Source organism: Cynocephalus volans, chromosome X, assembly GCF_027409185.1.
Source record: "Cynocephalus volans isolate mCynVol1 chromosome X, mCynVol1.pri, whole genome shotgun sequence".
In the NCBI taxonomy this organism is placed as follows: Eukaryota; Metazoa; Chordata; class Mammalia; order Dermoptera; family Cynocephalidae; genus Cynocephalus; species Cynocephalus volans.
This window is the reverse complement of record NC_084478.1, coordinates 75,720,780-75,746,468: the sequence shown is the minus strand read 5'-3', so window position 1 is coordinate 75,746,468 and position 25,689 is coordinate 75,720,780. Positions and strand designations below refer to the sequence as shown.

The 25,689-nt window shown below is 36.6% G+C and overlaps 1 protein-coding gene across 1 annotated transcript; it reads left to right on the top strand.

The window, feature by feature from the left end:
• Positions 1 to 25,681, top strand: EDA2R (ectodysplasin A2 receptor). The gene is given in 7 exon segments (XM_063084411.1): positions 1 to 87; positions 21,924 to 22,102; positions 22,615 to 22,700; positions 24,390 to 24,596; positions 25,338 to 25,381; positions 25,605 to 25,658; positions 25,661 to 25,681. Coding segments are annotated over 7 exon segments (678 nt in total).
• The last annotated feature ends 8 nt before the right edge of the window (positions 25,682 to 25,689 follow it).

Below are 25,689 nucleotides of genomic sequence, written 5' to 3'. Positions count from 1 at the left end.
ATGGATTGCCAAGAAACTGAGTACTGGAACCAATAGGGATTGTGTGTCACTTGCGAACAGTGTGGTCCTGGACAGGAGCTCTCCAAGGTAAGTACGACTAGTCAGTATATTTATATTTGTCACATCTTAGGAACCAGCCTGGCAACTGAGAGGGACCATGATTAGGAGAGTCAGCCTCATCTATTACTCATCCAGCAGTTAAAACATGGGATCCAAAGAGTATGCAGTGGCAGTCACAGTTCCAGCAAAAAGTCAGCCTAGCATGATCAGGATCAGGGGAGGCTTCCATGAGATAATGGGGTATCTCAAGAGATGCGGAATGCAGAGGCCCGGGAGGGCTCTTTGGCATTAGGGAAATATGTTAACTAAAGCAAGTCCCACTCACTTGAGGTTCAGAAACCAGATGGTCTTGGGAATAGGAAAGAGAGAAAAACCGAGAAGGTTGAAGTGTGGCCTCTGTCCTAGAGGGTCTGAGCTAGTAAGGTTGTTCAAGGGAAGACTGACAGATGGGGAACCAGGGAGGGTCGAGAATCCCAATTAGAGGTAATGGTCAAAAAGACCAGAAAGGCAGAGGCTTTATGCTGAGTACTGGTTTACAAGTCTGGAGCTTCTTAATCATTCCTGCCTCAGGTCCTTTGTTGGTCCCTGAACCTAGGTGTGGTGTTAAATTTGGACTGCAGCCGGGGCTACAGAAACTGGAAGCAGATAGTCAGCAGACACTTTGTACGTGCTTACACCTTATTTTATGCAATCACTAATTTATTCAGCAATTACTTATTGAATACCTGCAAAGAGGCAGGCATGATTGTAGGCACCACTGATGTGGCAAAATAGACAAAAGTCTTTGCCCTCATGTTCCTTACCTTTTAATTAGTGAAACAAATAATAAACAAGGTATGTATATAGATAAATAAGGAATCTAGATAGGAAAATATGACAAGAATTAAGTTAGGGTGATGTGATACAGAGTGACCGGGTGACAACTTCAGATTCGTTAGCAGGGAAAAACCTTTCTAAAGAGATGCCTTCTGGGGAGAGGATACAGCTAGCACAGAATACCAAGGTGAGAATGAACTAGGCGTGCTCAAAGAAGACTAAGAAGGTTAATGCAACTGCTGTCACATGAATGAGACAGAAACTGGTACACAGTGAGGTCAGAAAGGGAGATGTGGGCCAGACCATGTAGGAACTTGAAGTCTATGTTGAGGAATTTTCATTTTTTAAAGTGCACTAGGAACCTTTTGGAGGGTTTGGGATAGGAGAGTGACATGATCCTGTGGCGGAAAGAAAATATAGCAATTATTTAGCCCACCCCCTTCCTACCTCTGTATTTCAAAAATAAAGAGAATAATGCCCAGGGATATCAAGGGATATAAGCACTAACTCTGTTTTTTAAAATTTTAATTTATCAATATACAATATAGTAATATAGTTGATTTTTGTGTCCCTTTATTAATTCCTCCTTTTCATCCCTCTGTCTTCCCCCTCCCCTCCATCAATTTCATATCTGTTCACATGTTAATAAAATCAAGGAGGTGTTGTGATTGTTTCTTCTTCCCTACCCCCACCAGTTTATTTGTTTATTTACTTATTTATTTGTATTAGCTCCCACAAATAAGTGAGAACATGTGGTATTTCTCTTTCTGTGCCTGGCTTATTTCACTTAACATAATTTTATCTAAGTCCATCCATGTTGCTGCAAATGGTAGTATTTCATTTTTATTTTTATAGCAGAGTAGTATTCCATTGTGTAGATATACCACATTTTCTTAATGCACTCAACCAATGATGGGCATTTAGGCTGGTTCCAACTCTTGGCTATTGTAAATAGCACTGCAATAAACATGGGAGCGCAGGTATCTCTTCGATGTGATGATTTCCATTCCTCTGGGTATATACCCAGCAGTGGAATAGCTGGATCATATGGTAGATCTATCTGTAATTGTTTGAGGAACCTCCATACTATTTTCCATAAGGGCTACACCATTGTACAATCCCACCAACAGTGTAGGAGGGTTCCTTTTTCTCCACAATGCCACCAGCATTTGTCATTCTCAGTCTTTTGGATATTAGCCATCCTAACCAGAGTAAGATGATAACTCAAAGTGGTTTTGATTTGCATTTCCTGAATGCTGAGTGATGTTGAGCATTTTTTCATATGTCTGTTGGCCATTTGTGTATCTTCCTTTGAGAAATGCCTATTCAGCTCCTTTGCCCATTTTTTAATTAGGTTACTTGATTTTTTACTGTTAAGTTGTTTGAGTTCCTTGTATATTCTGGTTATTAATCCTCTGTCTGATGTATATTTTGCAAATATTTTCTCCCACTCTGTTGGATGTATTTTTGTTCTGTTGATTGTTTCTTTTGCTGTGCAGAAGCTTTTTAGTTTGATATAATCCCATTTGTTTATTTTTCGTATTGTTGCCTGTGCTTTGGGGGTCATATTCATAAAGACTGTACCCAATCCTACTTCCTCAAGTGTGTTCCCTATGTTTTCTTTAAGGAGTTTTATTGTTTCAGGATGTATATTTAATTCTCTAATCCATTTTGAGTTGATTTTGGTATATAGTGAGAGGTATGGGTTTAGTTTTATTCTCCTACATATGAATGTCCAATTCTCCCAGCACCATTTACTGACGAGACAGTCTCTTCCCCAGTGTGTGGTCTTAGAACCTTTGTCAAAGATCAGATGGCTGTAGGTACATGGGTTGATTTCTGGATTTTCGATTCTGTTCCATTGGTCTGTGTGTCTGTTTTTATGCCAGTATCATGCTGTTTTACTTACTATAGCTTTGTAGTAAAGTTTAAAGTCAGGTGGTGTTATGCCTCCAGCTTTATTTATTTTGCTCAAGATTGTTTTGGCTATTTGGGGTCTTTTGTTCTTCCATATGAAGGTGAGGAATGTTTTTTCCAATTATGAGAAAAATATCATTGGATTTTTGATGGGGATTGCATTGAATCTGTAGATCACTCTGGGTAGTATGGACATTTTCACATGTTAATTCTTCCAATCCAAGTGCATGGAATATCTTTCCATCTTCTTGTGTCTTCTTTAATTTCTCTCAACAGTGGTTTGTAGTTCTCATTGTAGAGATTTGCTACATCCTTGGTTAAATTTATTCCTAGGTATTTTATTTTTTTGGTGGCTATTATAAATGGGATAGCTTTCTTGATTTCTTTCTCTGCCAGTTCATTGTTAGAATACAGAAATGCTACTGATTTTTGTATGTTTATTTTGTATCCTGCAATTTTGCTGAAATCATTCATTAACTCTAAGAGTTTTTTTGCAGAGTCTTTAGGCTGTTCAATATATAGGATCATGCCATCTGCAAACAGGGACAGTTTGACCTTATCTTTTCTAATCTGAATGCCCTTTATTTCCTTCTCTTCCCTGATTGCTCTGGCTAGTACTTCCAAAAACTATGTTGAATAGTAGTGATGAGAGTCGGCATCCTTGTCTAGTTCCTGTTCTTAAGGGAAAAGCATTCAGCTTTTCCCTATTCAGGATGATATTGGCAGTGGGCTTATCATATGTGGCTTTAATTGTGTTGAGATACTTTCCTTCTATACCCAATTTATAAAGAGTCCTTCTCATGAATGGATGTTGAATTTTGTCAAATGCTTTTTCAGCATCTATAGAGATGATCATATGGTTTTTGTCTTTGATTTTGTTGATGTGGTGTATCACATTTATTGATTTGCATATGTCGAACCAACCGTGCATCTCTGGGATGAATCCTGCTTGATCATGGTGTATAATTTTACATATGTGTTTCTGTTTTCTATTGGCTAGTATTTTATTGAGGGTATTTGCATGTATATTATTCAATGATACTATCGTGTAGTTTTCTTTTTTGTTGTTGTATCTTTATCTGGTTTTGGTGTCAGGGTGATGTTTGCCTCATAGAATGAATTTAGGACAGTGGCCTCTGTTTCAGGTTTTAACTCTTTGCACATAACATTGTGTACCACAGTGAGGTGCCCACATGGTTGATAAGGGATTCTGGGACCAAGGAAAGGCCATCAGAGGTTAGGTCATGCTAGATATTAGGATGAACCCAATGGAATAAGCTGTTTGGCTTGACAAAAATCTGTTGTTAATATCACATCACTCTTCATGATTAAAAAAACCTTACAAATGTTTCTATTATATACATGGCCATCATCTCTAAAGCCATCTATATTTACAAAGCTGAACTTTTCCAGAGGGAAAAAAAAATATGTCTATCTTCCAAACTGCTGTTACCATACTCTTAAAAAAAATTCCATAATGAAATGTGCATTTTGCTCAGAGCATCTCTGATTGTCAATAACTTCAGCACCACTGGAAAGTGCAGAGAAAATAAATGAATTGAAATAGTTAGTACACTCCTGCAAAAATCTTTTTATTCAGATAGCTTGTACTTGTCTTGTAGTCTGTACTTTGTAAAGAGCTCACACGTACATTATTTCATTTGGCTCTTACAACAGTCCCACCAGGAAGGTATCATGAGCCTCATTTTATAGATGAGACAGCTAAGGCTCAAAGAGTATATGTGACTTGCTAAAAGGTACAGTGGTGCACTAAAAATACATACAAGAGCTTTGGAGCTAGATACACATGGGCTGAGTACCATCTTTGCTGTGGACAAATCATTTTACCTTCAAATCATTTGAGATGTACTAATTTAAAAGTAGTATAAAACAGTGACTTGAACCATAAGCACATTTATTTATATAATAAAGTCTGGAGACAGACAACCCTTTGGTTTGTTGGGCATATCAACAGTGTCATCAAGGACCTAGGCTCTTCTGATCTTTCTTCTTGGGTATCTTGCTGTTATGTCCTCATGCTTGTGACCTGATGGCTGCCACAACTCAAAGCACCACATCTTTACACCATAGTCAAAGACAGGATGCAGATGCAGGATCAATACATAGCTTGCCTTTTATTAGGAAAGATGTACTTTTCCAGAAGTTTCCCAGATTTCCCCTCATATCTTATGTTCCAGAACTGGGTGACATAGCTTTCTCTAGATGGAAAGGAGGCTGGAAAGTGACCATGTGGTAAATGAGAATGGGATTTCCATGTGCTTTAGATTGGATGCACCCCCCCACAACTTCATTGAAGCTTATATCTCCACTGTAACTGTTGAGTGTGGGAAGTCCTATTATGGTAATTTAAAGGTGGAACCTTGAAGAGGTGATTACATTGTAGGACCATACCACTGTAAATGGATTAATGATGGCGGTCATGGAAGTGTTTCTGTGGGCTTTAAAAGAAGAGCACATGAGAAGTTCTCTCTTTCTGCTCCACCAGTTTTCTTCCATGTAAGACCCCTGGGTCACGGTCACCACCACCAAGACTCTCACTAGATGGGTTCTCTGGACTTTGGACTTCCTAGCCTCTGAAACTATAAGCAATATATTTCATTTTCTTATAAATCACCCAGTTCCGGGTATTTTGTTATAAGCAGCAGAAATGGACTAATAGACCATGATTCACTAAGACAAATTCAGAATCTGTTCTTGAAGCTGGTCATCATGCCATGCAGAATGAAATCAATGTTCTCTCAGTAAGGAAGAGAAAGGGCAATGATGTTTGGGTAAGCCACCAACAGCATCTGAGGCCACCTTTATTTTGTTACCTTCATTATTTTAAAATTTCACTCACGAATTATAAACATCACTGTAAATAAATCATTGCAGAAAATTAACAATATTTCCTCAGGACATTTTTCTAGAAGTATAATTGCCACCTAAATAACATGCAATTTTAAGATTCTTGAAATATATTAGCAGATAACACTTCTGAAATTTTTTTACTAATTTTCATTATGATTATATTTATTTTCAACAGTGAATAGAATTCCCATAACCCAGAAGCCTAACCATAAATGATTAATGCATGTTTTCATTGTCTATTCCTCTTATGCATTCCTTTGTAATATTACATTACTAATTTATGAGAACTTTATGAGGATTTTGTTTTTACTTTTTTCTGTTTGATAGGGAATTAGAACATCCTTTTTCTGTTTATTTGTCTATTTGCATTTCCAATTTTGTGAACTGTTTTTGATTGCTTCTTTTTCTTGTTTATTCTTCATTCTCTACTCATGTGTAAGGCACCTGAGTAGACATGTGTATAGTAGAATAGAGCATTTAAAAAATTCTTTATATAAAAATATATAAATATAGATATTTAAAAATCAGAAATGGTTTTGAATTTTGTTTTATCATCATCTATTGACTTTTTAATATAGTTTTACTTTGACATATTAATTTGTGACATATATTAATCAATTCCTAAAATTAAAATATCTTGTATTCCCAAGATAAACCAATTTTTATCATAGTTTTGAGTTAACTACCCTTTTATGTTTTGTAAGTTAGCATTTTATTTAGAATAAACACTTATTCTTTTAGCACTGTCAGCATGAAAATTTTGTGTTAGCATTGTGCTAGCATGGTAAAATTAGGAAGATCGATGTTTTCAGGTTAAAAGATTGATTAGTAGCAAAATAATTTTTAGGCCTAGATCATTTGGAAAAACTTTCTTTGCCACATAATTTGAAAGGAGTATTCTCAATAAATTTTTTTTTTTATGATAACTTGCTTTTTAAAAATTTCTTAATCAATGATTTATCCTCTTATTCAAGAAATGATTATGGAGGCCAATTTGACAATATTTAATTTTATCCATTGTGCCAATTTCTTCCTTTTAATTGGTTTACTAAACCTATTGATATTCAAAGTACTTATTGATATTTAGAGCTTAAGTCTGCTATTTTATTACTTGTTTGTCTTTGTTTCTCATTCCTCTATTTGTCTTTTCCTGCCTTCCTGTGTGTTATGTGAATTTTTTTTTAAGATTACATCTTTATTTATTTGTAGTGTTTCTTTAGTGTTTCTGTTTATATCATTTTCTTAGAGGTTGTTCTGGGTATTATAATACACACATGCGACTTTCCAGGGTCTACTGGTTTCAACATTTTATCATTTCAGGTGAAGTATGGAAATGTCACTTACATTTAGATTCCTTTACTTTCCCCACTTTCAAATATCATAGTCATGAGTATCAGACATAAAAATTTCTGTTATATTTGTTTTAATTATCAAATATGATTTATAAAACTGAAGGACAGTTCATTTTATATACCCCTATTTTTGTGGTTTCAGTGTCCTTTCTTCCTACCTGATGCTCCAAGATTCCTTATTTTGTCATTTTATTTTCTGTTTGAGGAATTCCCTTTAGCCATTCTTTAAGGGTAGATCTACTATCAATACATTGTTTTCGTTTTCCTTTGCCTGAGAATGTCTTTATTTCTCATTTATTCTTGAAAGATAGTTTCATTGGATATAGAATTTGCAGTTGACATCTCTTTTCTTTCAGAAATTGAAAAAAGTGTCATTTCCTTCTGGCCTCCATGGCTTCAGAAACCCACTGTCATTCGAATTGATGTTCCTCTATAGGTAATGCCATTTCTTTCTGGCTATTTTCTAGACTTTTTCTTTGTTTTCAGTTTTCAGAAGTTTTATTATGTGTATCATTCTGCATTTCATTGGGTTTATTTTAACTGGGATTTGCTCATCCTCTTTAATCTATAAATCTTTTACCAAATTTGTGAAGTTTTCAGCCTTTACTTTTTTAAAAAAAAAATGTTTAGACACATTCTTTTTTCATGGGACTCTGATGATATGATTGTTTGTTCTTTTTTATAGTCCTACAGGTCCCTAAGGCTTTGTTCATTTTGTATTCAATGTGTTTTCTCCCTCGTGTTCAGATTGCATTAATTCTATTGCTCTGTCCTCAAGTTCACTGATTCTATCATCTGTCATCTATTCTCCACTTTTGAACTCATCTAGTAAATTTTATATTTTTATCACTTTATTTTTATCATTTAATTTTTATAATTTCCATCTGGTTCTTTTTAAAAAATAACTTCTGTTTCTTTGATGAGATTTTCTATTTTTTATTTGTTTGTTTGTTTCAAGAGAATTTGTAATTGCTTGTTGAAGCATTTTTATTATGGCTGCTTTAAAATCCTTGTCAGATAATTTCAACATTGGATTTATATAAGTGTTGGTGTCATTCAATTGCCTTTTCACATTAATGTTGGGTTTTTTCTGATTCATGTTATGAAGAGTGATTTTTTTATTGTATCTTGAACATTTTGTCAATTATGTTAGGAGACTCAGGATTCTATTTAAATCTTTTATTTTAGCAGGAAGTCATCTCCTAGGCTTAGCATACAGGTTCTGGCCTACTTTTGTGGGATGCACTTATAAAACAATTTAATTTTCAGGGCCATTGTGGTGCAATTTCTTGGTATGTGTGGTTTAACTTGTGCTGTTGGTGCCACCTGAGGTGTGGGAGGAGTTTCCCTCGGCCAGATCATCTGTTGCATTTAGGTGGAAGTAAGGAAGACTCTAAGTTGTAGGGAGGAAGGAGCCTCTGGGCCACAGGCACTGAGTCAGCCATGCTAGAAAATGCAGGTGCCACAGGACCTCCAGCCCAGGACAGTCTCTGCCACTTAGAGAGGCTTAAGAGCCACTGGGCCCACATGCCCCAAGTCGTGCAAGAAAAGACAGGTGCCATGGGACCCTCAGACTGGGCCAGTCCCTACTGCATACAAAGGCCTGAGAGCCACCAGGTCTACAAGCTCTGAGTCAGCAGCACCAGGAGAAGCAGGTGACGTGGGACCCCCCACCTAGTCCAGTCACTACCATGCAGAGAGGCCTGAGAGCTGCTGGGCTCACATACCCAAAGTCGGCTGCACCAGAACAGGCAGGTGCTGTGGATCCCCAGACTAGGTCAGTCTCTGCTGCCTGGAGAGGCCTAAAAGCCACCAGACCCACACACCCCAAGTCAGCTGTGCCAGAAAAGGCAGGCACCATGGGACCGCCAGACCAGACAAGTTCCCACTGCCCAGAGTTGTCAGTCCCTTCAGGATCCAAGCCAGACATCAAGATGAAATGAGTGGACTTTGATAACCCCTGCTACAATTATTTAACAAGAAAGGAAATATACCAAAAATATGAAAAATCAAGAAAGTACATAGACACCAAAGGAAAATAATAACTCTCAAACTCTAGATCCTATAGAACAGGAAGTCTTTGAAATGATTAACAAGGAATTTAGAGCAACAATTCTAAGGAAACAAAATGAGATACAAGAATACTCAGTAAGACAACACAATGAAATGACAAGAAATATACAGGATCTGAAATAAGAAATGTACAAAGAAACCAATGCCTTGAAAAGAATTTAGCAGAGCTTGTGGAGCTGAAGGATTAATTCAATGAAATAAAAAACACAACAGAGAGTCTAACCAGCAGGTTAGAAGAAGCAGAAGAGAGAATTTCTGACCTTGAAGACAGGCTGTATGAATTAACACAGGCAAATCAGAAAAAAGAAAAAAATAATTTAAAAAATTGAAGAAAATCTGAGAGAGATAATGGACATTAAGCACTCAAATATCTGAATCATGGGTATTCTAGAATGGGAGGAAAAAGGAAATGGCATTGAAAACATATTCAATGAAATAACAGCAGAAAACTTCTCAGGTATAGGGAAAGTCACTGATCATCAGATTCAGAAGGCCCAAAGATCCCCAAACATATTCAGCCCAAAAAAGTACTCTCCAAGACATGTTATAGTCAGACTGGCAAAACTCAAACAGAGAATCTTAAAAGCTGCAAGGGAGAAGTGGCACGTCACCTATAAGGGAGCACCAATCAGAATAGACTTTTCATCAGAATCCCTAAAAGCCAGAAAAGAATGGAAGGATATATTCAAAATACTAACGGACAAAAATTGCCAGCCGAGAATACTTTACCCAGCCAGGCTATCCTTCTGAACTGAAAGACAAATAGTATATTTCCCAGACAAACAAATACTGTGGGAGTTCACTACCACATGAACAGCCTTACAAGAAATTCTCAATGAAGTTCTGGGTTTGGTGCCTGAAAAACAGCCATTACTGCCATGAACACTCGAGAAAGAACAAAACCTACCAGCAAAACAAAATTGCTGACAAAAAAGAAAAAAATAGTTTATCTATCACCCCAAGAAGCCAGCAAACACAGAAGACAAACAGAAAATCAGAAAGGAAGGAAGGAAAGATATTTAAGACATCTGAACAAAAATCAATAAAATGCTAGGAGTAAATCAACACCTTTCAATAACAACTCTAAATGTAAAGGGATTAAATTCCCTACTTAAAAGACACAGACTGACTGACTGGATTAAAAAGATGGGCCCAACAATATACGGCCTTCAGGAGACTCACCTCACCTGTAAAGACATACATTAACTAACAGTGAAGGGATAGAAAAAGAAATATCATGAAAATATAAATGAAAAATGAGCTGGAGTAGCTATTCTTATATCACATAAAAGAGACTTTAAAGCAAAAACCATAAAGAGCGATAAAGAAACCTGCTGTATAATGATAAAAGGATCTATCGATTAAGAAGACATAAGAATAATAAACATATACGCACCCAATGTCAGAGCAGCCAGATTTATAAAGCAAACACTATTAGATCTAAAGAATGAAATAGACAGTAACACCATAATAGAGACAACCCACTCTAAACATTGGAAAGATCATCTGGCCAAAAAATCAATAGAGAAACACAAGACCTAAACAACACTTTAGACCAATGGACTTGGCAGATATCTACAGAACATTGCATCCAACAACCTCAGAATATTCATAATTCTCATCAGTACATGGAACATTCTCCAGGATAGACCACATGTTAGGTCACAAATCAAGTCTCAACAAAGTCAAAAAATTGGAATTATTCCATATAATTATTCTAATCACAATGATTTAAAATTAGAAATTAATAACAAATGAAATTCTGGAAACTATACAAACATGGAAATTAAAGATTATTCTACTTAATCACATATGGGTCCAAGAAGAAATTAAAAAGGAAACCAAAAAATTTATTGAAAGTAATGAAAATAATGACACATAATACCAAAACCTGTGGGATACTGCAAAAGGAGTACTAAGGGGGAATTTTATCACATTAAATGATTACTTCAGAAGAATGGAAAGATGGCAAAGAAACAACCTAACACTTCAACTTAAGGATCTAGAAAAATAAGAACAATCCAAACCCAAAGTTAGTAGACAGAAAGAAAGAAATAAGATCAGAGCAGAACTAAATGAAATAGAAACCCAAAAAACAATATAAAAGATCAATGAAACAAAAAGTTGTTTTTTTAAAAAGATTAATATAATTGACAAACATTTATCAAGGCTAACTAAGAAGAGAGAAGACCCAAACAACAAAAATTAGAAATGAAAAAGGTGATATTACAACTAATACCTTCAGAAATACAAGGACCATTAAAGACTATTACAAACAACTATATGCCAACAAATTTGAAAATCTGGAGGAAATGGATGAATTTCTGGACACACAAAAACTACCAAAACTGAGCCAAGGAGATATAGAAAATCTGAACAAACCAATAACAATAAAAGAGATTGAAGCTCTTCTCAGAAGGTTCCCAACAAAGAAAAGTCCAGGACCAGATGGGTTCACTGCAGAGTTCTGTGAAACCTTCAAAGAGGAACTGATACCAATTCTCTAAAAACTGTTCCAAAAGATTGAAACAGAGGCCATTCTCCCAAAATCATTCTATGAGGCAAACATCACCTGATAACAAAACCGGACAAAGATACATCAAAAATAGAAAAACTACAGGCCAATATCCTTGATGAATATAGATGCAAAAATCCTCAATAAAATATTAGCTAACAGAATACAGCAACACATACACAAAATTATACACTATCAGCAAGTGGGATTGGTTCCAGGGATGCAAGATTGGTTCAACATATGCAAATCAATAAGTATGATACACCACATCGATAAAAATCAGAGACAAAATTCATATGATCACTTCTATAGACACTGAAAAAGCATGTGACAAAATTCAACATTCTTTCATGATAAAGAATCTCTACAAGTTAGGTATATAGATGGAAAGTATCTCAACACAATTAAAACCATATATGATAAGCCTACTGCCAATATCATCCTGAATTAAGAACAGGAACTAGACAAGAATGCCCACTCTCATCACTACTATTTAACATAGCGTTGGAAGTACTAGCCAGGGCAATCAGAGAAGAGAAGGAAATAAAGGGCATCCAGATTGGAAAAGATGAAGTCAAACTGTCCCTGTTTGTGGATGATATAATCCTATATATTGAACAGCCTAAAGCCTCTACAAAAAAACTCCTATAGTTGATAAATGATTTCAACAAAGTTGCAAGACACAAAATCAACAGTCAAAAATCAGTAGCATTTCTATACTTCAACAGTGAACATGCAGAAAAAGAAATCAAGAAAGCTAGACCATTTTCAATAGCCACCAAAAAAAGAAAATACCTGGGAATAAAGTCATCAAGCATATGAAAAATCTTTTTGGGGAGAACTACAAACCACTGCTGAGAGAAATTAAAAAGGACACACAAAGATGGAAAGATACCCCATGCTCTTGGATTGGACTGTTTAACATTGTGAAAATTTCCATATTACCAAAAGTAATCTACAAATTCAATGCAATCCCCATCAAAATTCCAATGATATTTTTCTCAGAAATGGAAAACACTATTCATGCATTTATATGGAATAAAAAAAGAGCATGCATAGCCAAAACAATACTGAGCAAAAAAAATAAATAAATAAAATAAAGCTGGAGGCATAACACTTCCTGACTTTAAACTACATTACAAAGCTATATTAACTAAAACAGCATGGTAATGGCATAAAAATAGACACATGGATAAATGGATAGAATAGAGAACCCAGAAATCAACCCATACACCTCCAGCCACCTGATCTTTGACAAAGGCAACAAGTCTACACACTGGGGGAGACACTGCCTCTTCAACAAATGGTCCTGAGAAAACTGGATATTCATATTTAGGAGAATGAAACTAGACCCGTACCTCTCACCATATACCAAAATCAACTCAAAATGGATTAAAGAATTAAATATACATCCTGAAATTATAAAACTCCTTAAAGACAACCTAGGGGAAACACTCCAGGTAGTAATAGTGGGTACAGACTTCATGAATATGACCACCAAAGCATAGACAACCAAAGGAAAAATAAACAAATGGTATTACATCAAACTAAAAATCTTCTGTGTATCAAAAGAAACAATCAACAGAGTAAACAACCAACAGAGTGTGAGAAAATATTTGCAAAATATACCTCTGACAAAGGATTAATATCCAGAATATACAAGAACTCAAACAACTTTACAAAAAAAATAAAAATAAAAATAACCCAATTAAAAAATGGGCCAAGGAGCTGAATAGGCATTTCTCAAAGGAAGATATATGAATGGCCAACAGACACATGAAAAAATGCTCAACTTCACTCAGCATCTGGGAAATGCAAATCAAGACCACTTTGAGATACCATCTCTTTCCAGTTATGATGGCTAATATCCAAAAGATTGAGAATGGTAAGTGCCAGAGAAATTGCAGAGAAAAAGGAACTCTCATACACTTAGTGGGGCTGCAAATTGGTGAAGCCTTTATGGAAAATGGTATGGAGTTTCCTCAAACATTTATAGATAGATCTACCATATGACCCAGCTATTCCACTGTAGGGACTATACCCAGAGGAATGGAAATCATCATGCCGAATGGATGCCTGTCCTCCAATGTTTACTGCAGCTCTATTAACAATAGTCAAGAGTTGGAACCAGCCCAAATGTCCATCATCAGATGAGTGAATAAGGAAACTGTGGTTTATCTACACAATGGAGTACTACTCTGCTATAAAAAAGAATGAAATACTACCATTCACAACAACATGGATGGACTTTGAGAAAATTATATTAAGTGAAACAAGTCAGGCATAGAAAGAGAAATACCACATGTTCTCACTTATTTGTGGGAGCTAAAAATAAATAAACACACAAATAATGGGGGGGGGAGAATACATAACAATCTGAAAAATTCCTTGAATTTGTTAAGACAAGTGAACAGATATGATGTGAGGGTAGGAGAGAGAGGGAGTGGGGAAAAGGATTGGGTAAATGGTCATGAAAATCAACTACAATGTATATTGAGAAGTAAAAAATAAAATAAAATAATAAAAAAAGAGTTGTTTGGAGGAAGAGCAAGTTCCAGATTGGACTGCTTGTTATGCTTAGATACTTATATACTACTTGCCAGTATACCACAGCTACCTGTGTCTATGTGGGGGAAAATAGTCTCAGACCCACAGGACAAAAAGGCTTTTTTTTCTGAGTACTTGTAGCAGAATTCCTCTTGCTGGTGACCCCTGCAATCCGTATCTCTGTGGATGGGTAGTCTCATGCCCATGGGGCAGAGGTTTCCCAGTATGGCCACTTGTGACAGAACCATTTATGCATCAACTTTTCTTATTTGTGAAACAGGGAAGATAATACAACCTTACAAGACTTTACAGAGAATAAACAAGTTCATAAGGTCAGGGTTTTTGTCTGATTGATTCAATCATTTATTTGCAATATACAGAATTGCATCCTGGAACATAGTAGTTGCTTAATGTTTTCTGAATTAATCAGTATAATAAAGAAGAGTGCAAACCAATAAATAAATAAATAAATAAATAAGTTTATTGGTTGATTCTCAATAAATCCATCATTCTCTTTTCTAGCAAGTAAGTGAGGAGTCAGGCTCAGGTGTTCTAATTCCAGTGTTCTAGATATTATAAAAATTTGCTTTCTGTAAAAATAATACCTAATGTTAATTTGTTCATTGAGGACTTACTATGTGTTAGACATGGTGACAAGTTCTACACACACACACACACACACACACACACACACACTCACACAGTCAGCCCTTTGTATCTGTGGGTTCTGCATCAGTGCATTCAACCAGCCACAGATCAAAAATATTTCCGAAATAAAAAACTTGCATTGGTACTGAACATGTAGACTTTTTTCTTGTCATTATTTCCTAAACAATAGAGTATAGCAACTATTTACACAGAATTTACATTGTATTAGGTATTATATGTAATCTAGAGATAAGTTATATGCAAATACTATGCCATTTATATCAGGTACTTGAGCATTTGCAGATATTGATATCCATGGGAAGTCCTGGAACCAATCCCCCATGGATACCAAGGGATGATTGAATGAATATACAGTCATTCATTTTAGGTTAATTTGTTTCATTTGATTTTAAATTTTTAGGTATTGCTTTCTTTTCTTTTTTAAAATTTTTTATGAATATTCATGAGATACAAAGCTGACTGCCACCCCTAGTGCCCAAGATGTGAAGGCCAGATTCATACTGGCAGCATACCCATTACCACACATTGCGTTTGTGCCCTGTGTCCCCCACCCAATTATCCCCAACCTCCCACCCCCTCCCCCTTTTCCCCAAAGTCCACTTTGTAGCCCAAGGTATGTTCTCTCCCTCTGCGAGTCCAACACACCACTGTGGTCTTTCTTTCCTTCCTTTTCTCTCTCTTAGCTCCCACTTATGAGTGAGAACACGTGGTATTTATCCCTCTGTGCTTTGCTTATTTCACTCAACATAAGTTTCTCCAGGCTCATGCATGTTGCAAATGGGAGAATTTTATTCTTTTTTATGGCATAGTAGTATTCCATGGTGTATATATACCACATTTTCCTTATCCAATCATGCATCGATGGGCTTTTAGGTAGGTTCCATATCTTGGCTATTGTAAACAGAGCTATGATGAATATGAGAGTGCAGGTATCCCTTTGACATAATGATTTCCATTCCTCTGGGTATATACACAGAAGTGGGATTGCTGGATCATATGGAAGATCTATCTGTAGTTGTCTGAGAAACCTCCATACTGTTTTCCATAGTGGTTGTACTAATTTACCATCCCACCAACAGTGCAGGAGTGTTTCTTTCTCTCCACACCCTCACCAGCATGTTATTCACCGTCTTTTTGATTATAACCAGTCTAACTTGAGTGAGGTGGCTTTATTTCCAATTTAATCTTGTTTTATAGTTATGTAAAATATTTACAGTCTTGTGAAGTTAAATCTATAAAATAAAGTGCATATTCACAAATGTCTCACTTCTATCCTTGCACCATCCAACATTATCTTCCTTCCCCTTGTAGATAATTCCTTTCCTCCCTTTTTATTTTTTTTCAATTTTAGTTTCAGTTTTATGGTTTATCTTTCTATTGTTTGTTTTTGTAATGTAAGCAGAAGTGAGTGTATATGAGTGTGTGTACTTGGACTGAACCCACTCCCTCCTTTTTAGATAAATCATGGCACACTTTTCTCTACCTTGATTTTCTGCACTTGACAATATATCTAGGAAGTCATTTTATTGTTTACATTCACAAAACACCCTGTTGTATATTTTCCACAGTTTATTCAACCATTCTCCTCTTGAATGACATTTGGGTTATTTCCAGACTTTTTCTATTACAAATAGTGCTACAATGAGTAGCCACATGCATAACCTCTTTGTATTTTCGCCATTTTATCTGTGGGATAAATTTCTATATGTGGAAGTGCTGGGTCAAAGAGTAAATGTTTATGTAATTTTGTTCACTATTGCCAAATTTCTCTCCATAGGGACTATACCATTGTATATCACCACCAGCAGTATATGAGTATGCCTGTTTCCCTGCAGCTATACCAACAAAGCATGTTGCCAAACTTTTGGATTTTGGTCAATCGAATATGTAAAATGTGGTATTTCAGTATAGTTTTATATTCCATTTGCTTTATTATGAGTGAAGTTGAGCATCTTTCCTCTGGTTAAGAATCATTTATGTTTCTTTTTCTGTGAAGTATACGTTTAGTTTCCTGTAAGGTTCATTTTGTTTTTTAAATTTTGACCAATTCTATATACTAGGGATATAAATCTTTAGTCTGTGATATAACGTGTATATATTGTCTCCAGTGTGTCATGTGTCTTCAGATTTTTCTTATTAATATTTTACCATGCAATTTTTTAAAAAATTCGTATTTAATTAGATTTATTGGTTTTTCCCCTATTGCTTCTGGACTTTGAATTATAGTTAGGTAACATACCAGATTAAAGACGAATTCATCTATATTTTCTTTCAGTACTTGTGGGTTTTCATTTTCTACTTTTAAATCTCTAATCCATTTAAAATTCATTCTGGTGTGTAGTGTGGGGAATGGATCAAATTTTAACATTTTTCACATGGTTGTCCAGTTATCCAACATGAACTACTAAAAAGGCCAGATTTTCTCTATTGATTTGAGATGCTTCCTTTGTTCATTTGGTCAGCTTGTGTAATCTTAACAAACCTGTGAGCTACATAGCATTATTTCTGATTAGACTGACAGGAAAATTCAGGCCTGGTGACTTGCCCAAGGTCAAATGGCTGGTCGGTGGTAGGGATGGGTTTTGAAGCTAGATCTCCCTGATCCTGGATCAGGGCTTTTCATCACTACACTGTACTTCCTATTACTTTTATCCTCATCCCATGCTTTAAAACAGATATAGCAGCTATCACCATTTTGATGCTGCACAAAAATAAGGTAGCAGAGGATCGAAGAAACCCTTTGCCTTTCCAAGGAACCTAAGTAATGAATAAAATTGCCTGCACCCATGTCAGATCCTTGTTATCCCTCAAACAGTTGGGTTTTGGTGAATGGGATTATTGTTTATGGGTCTGCGAGGAATTGAGTAAGGCCAGAGTTGGCAAAAGGACAGGATGGCAGCAGCATTTAGAGGCTGGCTGATGCTCATTTTTTCCAACCCCCTGGGAAAAGATAACTTATCTAGTGTATTAATTCAAGTAATGCTAGCTTTTGTAACAAATAAATGCTAAAATTTAGTTATGTAAGAGATTAAGGGTTTATTTCCGATTCTAACTCCAATCAGTCTTGTGGAGTGGGAAGATTCTTTTCAGTCGTTCAGGGACCAGGCTTATTTCTTAACAGCTTTATTAGAATATACTTCACATACCATACAGTTCAATCACTTAAAGTGTACAATTCAATGGTTTTTGGTATGTTACATTATTTTTTTTAAATTGTGGTAAAAGGGCCGGCCCCGTGGCTCACTTGAGAGAGTGCAGCGCTGGTAGTGCCTAGGCTGTGGGTTTGGATCCTATATAGGGTTGGCCAGTGCGCTCACTGGCTAAGCGTGGTGCAGACAACACTGTGCTGAGGGTTGCGATCCCCTTACCAGTCAAAGAAAAAAAAATTGTGGTAAAAGACATAACATAAAATTTGCTATTTTAACCATTTTAATGTATAATCCAATAGCATTAATCACATTTACAATATTGTGCAACATCACCACTATCTATTTTCAAGTCTATTTCATCACCCCAAACAGAAACTCTGTACCCATTAAGTAGTAACTTTCCCTTCCCCCTCCCCAGTTCCCCTAGTAACCTCTAATTTACTTTCTGTCTCTTTGAATTTGCCTATTCTAGATATTTTATATAAGTGGAATCATGCAATATTTTTCTATCTATTTACCGTTACCAGAAATATTTATTTCTTTGTATGGCTTTGAGTTATTGTCCAGTGTCCTTTAATTTCAACCTGAAGGACTCCCTTCTTGTGGTGCAGCTCTAAGTGGCATCAATCTTTTTAAGTTTTTATTTATATAAAAATGTTCTAATTTCTTCATCATTTTTGAAGGATTTTTTTGCTGTATATAGAATTCTTGGTTAACCGTTTATTTCTTTTGACACTTAAATATGACATCTCACTGACTTACAGTCTCTGCAGTTTCTGAAGAGAAGTCAGCTTTTAATCTTATTGAGAATACCTCATACTTGACAAGTCATTTTACTCTTGCTGCTTTCAATATTTTCCTTTCATCTTTGGCTATCAATATTTTGTTTATAATGTGTCTCCATGTAGGTCTCTTTAATTTTTTTCTACTTGTAGTCTATTGAGCATCTTGGATGTGTAAATTTATGTCTTTCATCAAATTTGGGGAGTTTCCAGCCATTATTTCTTCAAATACTCTTTCTGCCCCTTTATCTCTTTCTTCTTCTGAAACTCCAGTATGTGTATAATGGTCCACTTTATGGTGTCCCACAGGCCCCTTAGGTTGTTTCCTTTCTTATCTTTAGACCTGATCATTTCAATTGCCTGCCTTCAGGTTTGTTCATTCTTTCTACTCAGTTCCTCTAATAAATTTTTATTTCAGTTATTTTACTTTTCAGCTTCAGTTTGTCTGAGTTTTTTAAATCCATATTCTTATTTTGTTCATATATTTATTTGCTGATTTCCTTTAGTAATGTGCCCATGTTTTCTTTGAGCATATTTAAAACCATTCTTTTGGCCTTTGTCTAGTAAGTACAATATCTGGGCTTCCTCAGGAACAGTTTCTTTTCTGTCTTGTTCTTGTTGTTCTTTTGAATGGGCCACACTTTATCTTCGTATGCTTTGTGATTTTTCTGTTGAAAACTAAGCATTTATGTATTGTAGTTTGGGAACTCTGGAAATCAGATTCTTGCCCTTCCCCACATTTACCTGTTTTTTTTAATTGTTTTACTTATTTTATCTATCTATCTATCTATCTATCTATCTATCTATCTATCTATCTATTTATATTTGTGTATGTGGCTGGCCAATATGGGGATCCCAACCCTTAACTTTGGTATTACTAACATCATGCTCTACAGAATGAGCTAACCAGCCAGTCCCCCTTTTTTATTTTTTATTGTTGAAGACTATAGCAGTCCATTTGTTTAGGTATTTTTCCAAGCTATTTTTGCAAAGACTCTATTCTTTGTCATGTGTGGTCACTGAAGTCTATGTTAATTTACCTTGTGTTTAGCTAATTTTTTAACAGAGATCTACTTGAATGTCAGAAGCTAAAAAAAAAAAAAAAAAAAAAAAAAAAAAAAAAAACAGCCGAAAAATAAAAGCCACATACTTTCTTTTCCCAGTCTTTGTAGATTGTGTCTGTGCTGGGGCACTCCTTCATCACTTAGCCAGACTTGCACTTAGTCTAGGGATCAGACCAACATGTAAGATTTGGGTCTTCACTGGTATTTTCTGAGCATGAATCTTGCCTTGTGTCTGCATGTGTGCCTTTCTTAATTCCTCCATATACATGGATGCCTTTGAATGTCTTTTCCCAAAGAGTGTCCCCTAGCTTTTGCTCCCAGATTGAGGCAGTCTTCATCCATAATCTCTTGCTTTAAGCATCTGTGATTTGTTATTTTGCCTTGCAGCATTTTTTAAACAATGGAAAAGTCTAGTCTGCATTCTGAATTGAGTGAAAGAGATTAGCACCTTGTATCAATCCCTTGGGTTCCCCAACCACAGGTTAGAACAGACAGACAGACACAATAATTTGTGAGTAAGTTTTGGAATCAGGGATGAGGATCTCACACTGGGAACACAGGCTGATGTTGTTGTAAGATCACCACCACTTTAAGTCTGCCACAGCTCTGGGGTGAGGGATGTGACAAGGGCAAGTAAAAATGCCACAAAACTTTCCTGCCATTTTTAAGTTGTCTTTTTTCTTGATTCAGCATTTGCTTGGTTGATATAAACCTTTAACTCTTTTTTCAGAGTTCTGACAACATTGGTTCTGACACTTTCTGCTTGATTTTCTGTTTCAGTGAGGAAATGAGAGATTAAAGCGGCCTACTCCTCCATTTTGCTGGCTTTCTGTGTCATTTTTAATATATTAATTCCAGGGTTTCAGTAGGTGTTTACATGCATCAGAAAATTAAAATATGAAGAAAATTAAGCATCATATAGGAGGTGTTTTTGAGCCAGGCCTGGGAGTGGCATATATCATTCTTATCCATATTCCATTGGCTAGAAATCAGGCTTGTGGCCCCACTTAACTGCAACGGGGTTAAAAAAAAATGATGGCTTTTGCTGTTCCCAGGAGGAAAGGAGAGTAGGTTTGGTGAACAACCAGCCAGCTTCTGCCACAAATAGCAAATAGCTAATATCCTTTGACAAGTAGAGTTCTGTCTTTGAAAAAAAGCTATAACTGATATCAGGCAGGAGCCTTGTTCCTATTGATGTTAGGCTGTCAGAACTTTAAAAATCTTTAGAGATCATCTATTCCAATCTCTTCAAGTGTTGGGGCCTCTAATTCCCAGGAAATAGGGGAGGAGGTGGGTACTGGCCAGAGTCATACTGAGTCTATACCAGAGCTGAGATGAGAGCCAACTAGGTCACTCACCTCTCTTCTATACATTGGTATTCAAACATTTTTAACTATGACCCAGAGTAAGAAATACATTTTTCATTACAACCCAACACAAACGTTCATATTTTCTATCTGTAAAAGCTTGATAAAACAGTACTGATAGTATCTATTTGTCAAATTGTCCCAGCTCCCCACCTTCTGGCATACTGTAGAATTGCACTTCCTTGTACCCTTTGTAGTTAGTAATGGTCAGGTGCTGTGTGTGGCAAGGGACGTGTGAGCAAAGTGAAATGGGTAATTTCTCTGAGAAATCTTTAAGAGCCAGTGCACAGTTCACAAAGTTCTCTTTTCCTTGATGCTTCAATCATGGCACCTCAAAAATGAAACCTCTGTCACTCTGGGTAACCCATTGAAGTTAATGTAGATTAGAGCCCACAGGAAACCCCTGATAGGCAAATAGTGTGAGAGAGAAATAAATTTTTTTTAAACACAGCAATTTGGGGTTTGCTTTTTGCTATAGTATAAACTAGCCTACGCTGATTGATGTAAATACTTAGCTTTACTACATGATATGCACTCTAATAGTTGATATCATTATTCTGTTTTGTTTTATTTCAGTTTTCAATGACGGCTGCAACCTAGTAAATTGATTTTATGACCTGGTAATGGAATTGCAATGTGCAGTTTGAAATATACCACTCTGAGCCATGTTCACTTGTTCTGTAGCTGATCCTCTGTCCAAGTTCCTGTAGAGCAATGTTCATGATTCCCATCGTTCTGCAGGATTGTGGTTATGGAGAGGGTGGAGATGCATACTGCACAGCCTGCCTTCCTCAAAGGTACAAAAGCATCTGGGGCCACCACCGATGTCAAACTTGCATGACCTGTGCTGTTATCAATCATGTCCAGAAGGCCAACTATACACATACCTCTAATTCTGTCTGTGTGGACTGTCTGCTCAGGTGAGGCTGCTGTATTGGGACAAGCTCTTCTGGAATTTCTTTAGCCGTTGGAGTTCTCTCTCATCTCCACTGCTCAGAAGCTAGTTGAAGTATTCTAACTATCCATATCATATTCAGTTTAAGTTTCAGATGGCACCATCTCTTCCCAAGGTCCCTCTATAAAGTGCCTAGCACATTATCGGCCACAGCTGAGCACTGAACAGCTTTTTCATCATGCTGACACTTTAGCCCAGGCCTCTCACTGCACACTTAAAAGTAGTTATGAAGCAGTTGGTATCAAAGCAGCGCTCTTCTCTCTTGTGGGATTAACTCCCCTTTTGGCTATAGGGTTTGGTGGATGGCAGAAGAAGTAGAGTGTCTGGGCCTCAGAGTCAGAATCAGACACAGAGGCAGAGAGTTCATGAGGAGGGATAGGTGCTGGCTTCCAGGAGGGCAAGACTCTTAGAAGCTGCTTAAGGTCCCAGGAATTGCTTGCTTGATCAACCTGCCATTCCTTATTGCTCTGACCATAGGTTCTACCGAAAGACATGCATTGGAGGCCTGCAGGACCAAGAGTGTATCCCATGCACGAAACAGACCCCGACCTCTGAGGTTCAGTGTGTATACCCAGTTCTCTTCTCCCTATTCCTCCCCAACCCATTAGGTGGCAACAAGGTAGGTTAGTGAATATTTCCCCTACCCTCTCGTACTCTGTCCTGATAAAGTGGCTAATCAGTTACATTTTAATCCTGGCTTCAACACATATTATCTATTTAATAACCCTTTGCAAACCATTCAAACTCATTGAACCTTATTTTCTTCATCTGAAAATCTGAGTCATGATAACCATTTTTCTTCACACCTTATGAGATGATTGTCTAGGTCAAATGAAATAATGGATTTTAGAAATCACTTTATAAATTATGACATTTGTACACTTATGAATTATTATTATTATCATCCAAGTTTATAGACATCCCTAAGACTTAGAACTTATAAAAGGCTGAAGAACTAGGGTTTGGTCTAATCCCATATCACTATCCATTTATCTGTTTGTCTATCATTTTTGTTTGTCTTATCTATCTACTCATTTATTCTTTTTAAATTATCAACACATTTTTTCAAACAAAATATTTCAAACATGTAGAAATATTTTAAAATGCATTCAAATTTACTAATAAAAATGCTCGGTTACACAACATCCAGAATTAATAGATCCTAACATTTTGCATATTTGCTTCAGATTTTTTTTAAAGAACAAATATTGCACAGGTGGATACTCCTTGAGATCCTGATTTCCATTCTCTCCCTACCTTCCCAGATACAACCACTATCCTGAAATTGTATGTATCCTGTTGGTAGGCTATGCTACAGTAACAATTGAACCCCAAAGTCTTAGTGACTTAATACAATTAAAGTTTATTTTTTACTATGCAAAGATCATTCTCCATCACATCACTATGCCTTCTAGACTACGTAGTTTCCTGGTCAATGGTTCAGGGGAAGCGATGAAGGAGACATACTGGCTCTTAACTGCCTCAGTCTGGAAGTGACACATTATTTCCACTCACAATCCATTGGCCAGAAGTACTCTGATAGCCTTACTGCAACAGTATAAGGGGAATGCAGGGGAGCATGTGGATAATCAGTGAGCACTCAGCCTCTTCCATATCCCCCACTAATGTTTTAACACTTGTATTATTTTGTGATATATGTGCATATTCATAAGCAATATATACTATTATTTTATATTTTATAACATTTTATATAAATGATATCAAGCTATAAACTCTCTCTGATTTGTTTTTACCCTCTGGATTATTTATATTAATCCATAAAGGTCGTTTTCTTTTACTTTCGGTGCTGTATATGAGGGTACTTCAAAAAGTTCATGGAAAAATAGAATTGAAAGATAATATGAATCTTTCCATGAACTTTTTGAAGTGCCCTCATTATAATATTAGATTTTAGAATTATATCATGATTTATTTATCCTGTGCTCTACCAATGAACATTTTAGTTTGTTTCCATTTTTCTAGGTTATAACTAGATGTGGTATGGAAAGACCACAAGATAGGCACATCCTCAATTCATTCTACTGATTTATATACCATACCAGCAGTATATGCAACTTCTTCCGCTTTGTTCTTTATAATTTTGCCTGCTCAACAAAGAAGTAAAACCAGAATATCAGCCCTAATTGGTAAAGACCCTAGGGAAAGGGGTGATGGCTTGAGGAAGTCCAGGCCCTGTTACAGACTGTTCACTGTCTACACTATCTGACCTCCCCTACTTTCTTGTCTCACAGGTGCCTTCCAGTTGAGCTTAGTGAGGGCAGATGCACCCACAGTGCCCCCTCAGGAAGCCACACTTGTTGCACTGGCAAGCAGTCTGTTAGTGGTGTTTTCCCTGGACTTTCTGGGGCTCTTCTTCCTCTACTGCAAGCAGCTCTTCAACAGATATTGCCAGCGTAGTAAGGGTGGCTGCTTTACATTTCACATGAATCAGGAGAAAGGTTCTTATTGGCAGGAGAGAAAATTTTGGGGGGTTTGAGTTAATGGGTCTTTCCTACCATGCTGGAAAACCCTAGGGGTGGTCTTCTGTTAGTCTGAGGAACTATCTGGGGCAGCAACAGAAAACATGGGACTTCAGAGATGACTGAGGCCAACACTGAGAGTTTAGGGGATCTGGTTTATTAGGTTTCAGAGGTACATAAAAGAGAATGGCATGGTTGGAAAACCCCTCAGGAAAGGAATCTGGAGACCTAGGTTCTAAATCTACCTCTAAATCACTGTGTAAACTTAGACAAGTCATCTAGCCTCTTTCTCTCTAATCTTTAAAATGAAAGATAGGATTGAATTTGTTTCTAAGGTCTTTTCCAATTCATCATATCTATACTAGTTAATGTTAAAAATGTACATTTAAAAGCCCAATGGGTATCAAACCAGTCAGTTTATACCTTCGAGGTCATCGAGTCCAATCTCCCATCCAAGGCCTTCAATCCATGCTTAAGTCCCTTTTATAATATCCCCAACAAGACTTTGTGTAGTCCTTGCTCACATACTTACAGTGGCAGAGACCTCACTGCTGCCCAATGTGTATTATAGCTATAACTGATAGGTTTGAGTTCAATATTAAAAAAAAAAAAAACTTTGTCTCCCTGTAGTACCCACCCATGGGTCCTGGCACTGTTCCTTTGGCCATACAGACCTCATTTGCTTTTTATGCTTTGTGACAGCCCTTCAGAGGCCTAAAGACAGTGTCTTCCCTCTGGAAGGTACAACTTTAAGTTCTTCTAAAGTATGTGGGGCTTAGAACTGGGTACCCAGTTTCATGAGGGATGGTCTCGCCATTGTAGAATAGGGTAGAATTGTCATCCTCCTAGATAGGTAATGTATTTCTGCTATTGCATTCTAAACCATTGGCCTAACTCATGATTTGGGAGTGGGGGAGAGTGGTAAGGAGAAGAGGAAGCTAGTGAAATTGCCCTACAGGTTTCTAATTTGATCTGCTCCCTCCCTAGGTCTCTTGGGCTCCTGGTGACCTTGCCCAGTTGTTCTCCCTGGACTCTTATGCCTTGTTCCTGTACCACAACAGTAGTTAGGACC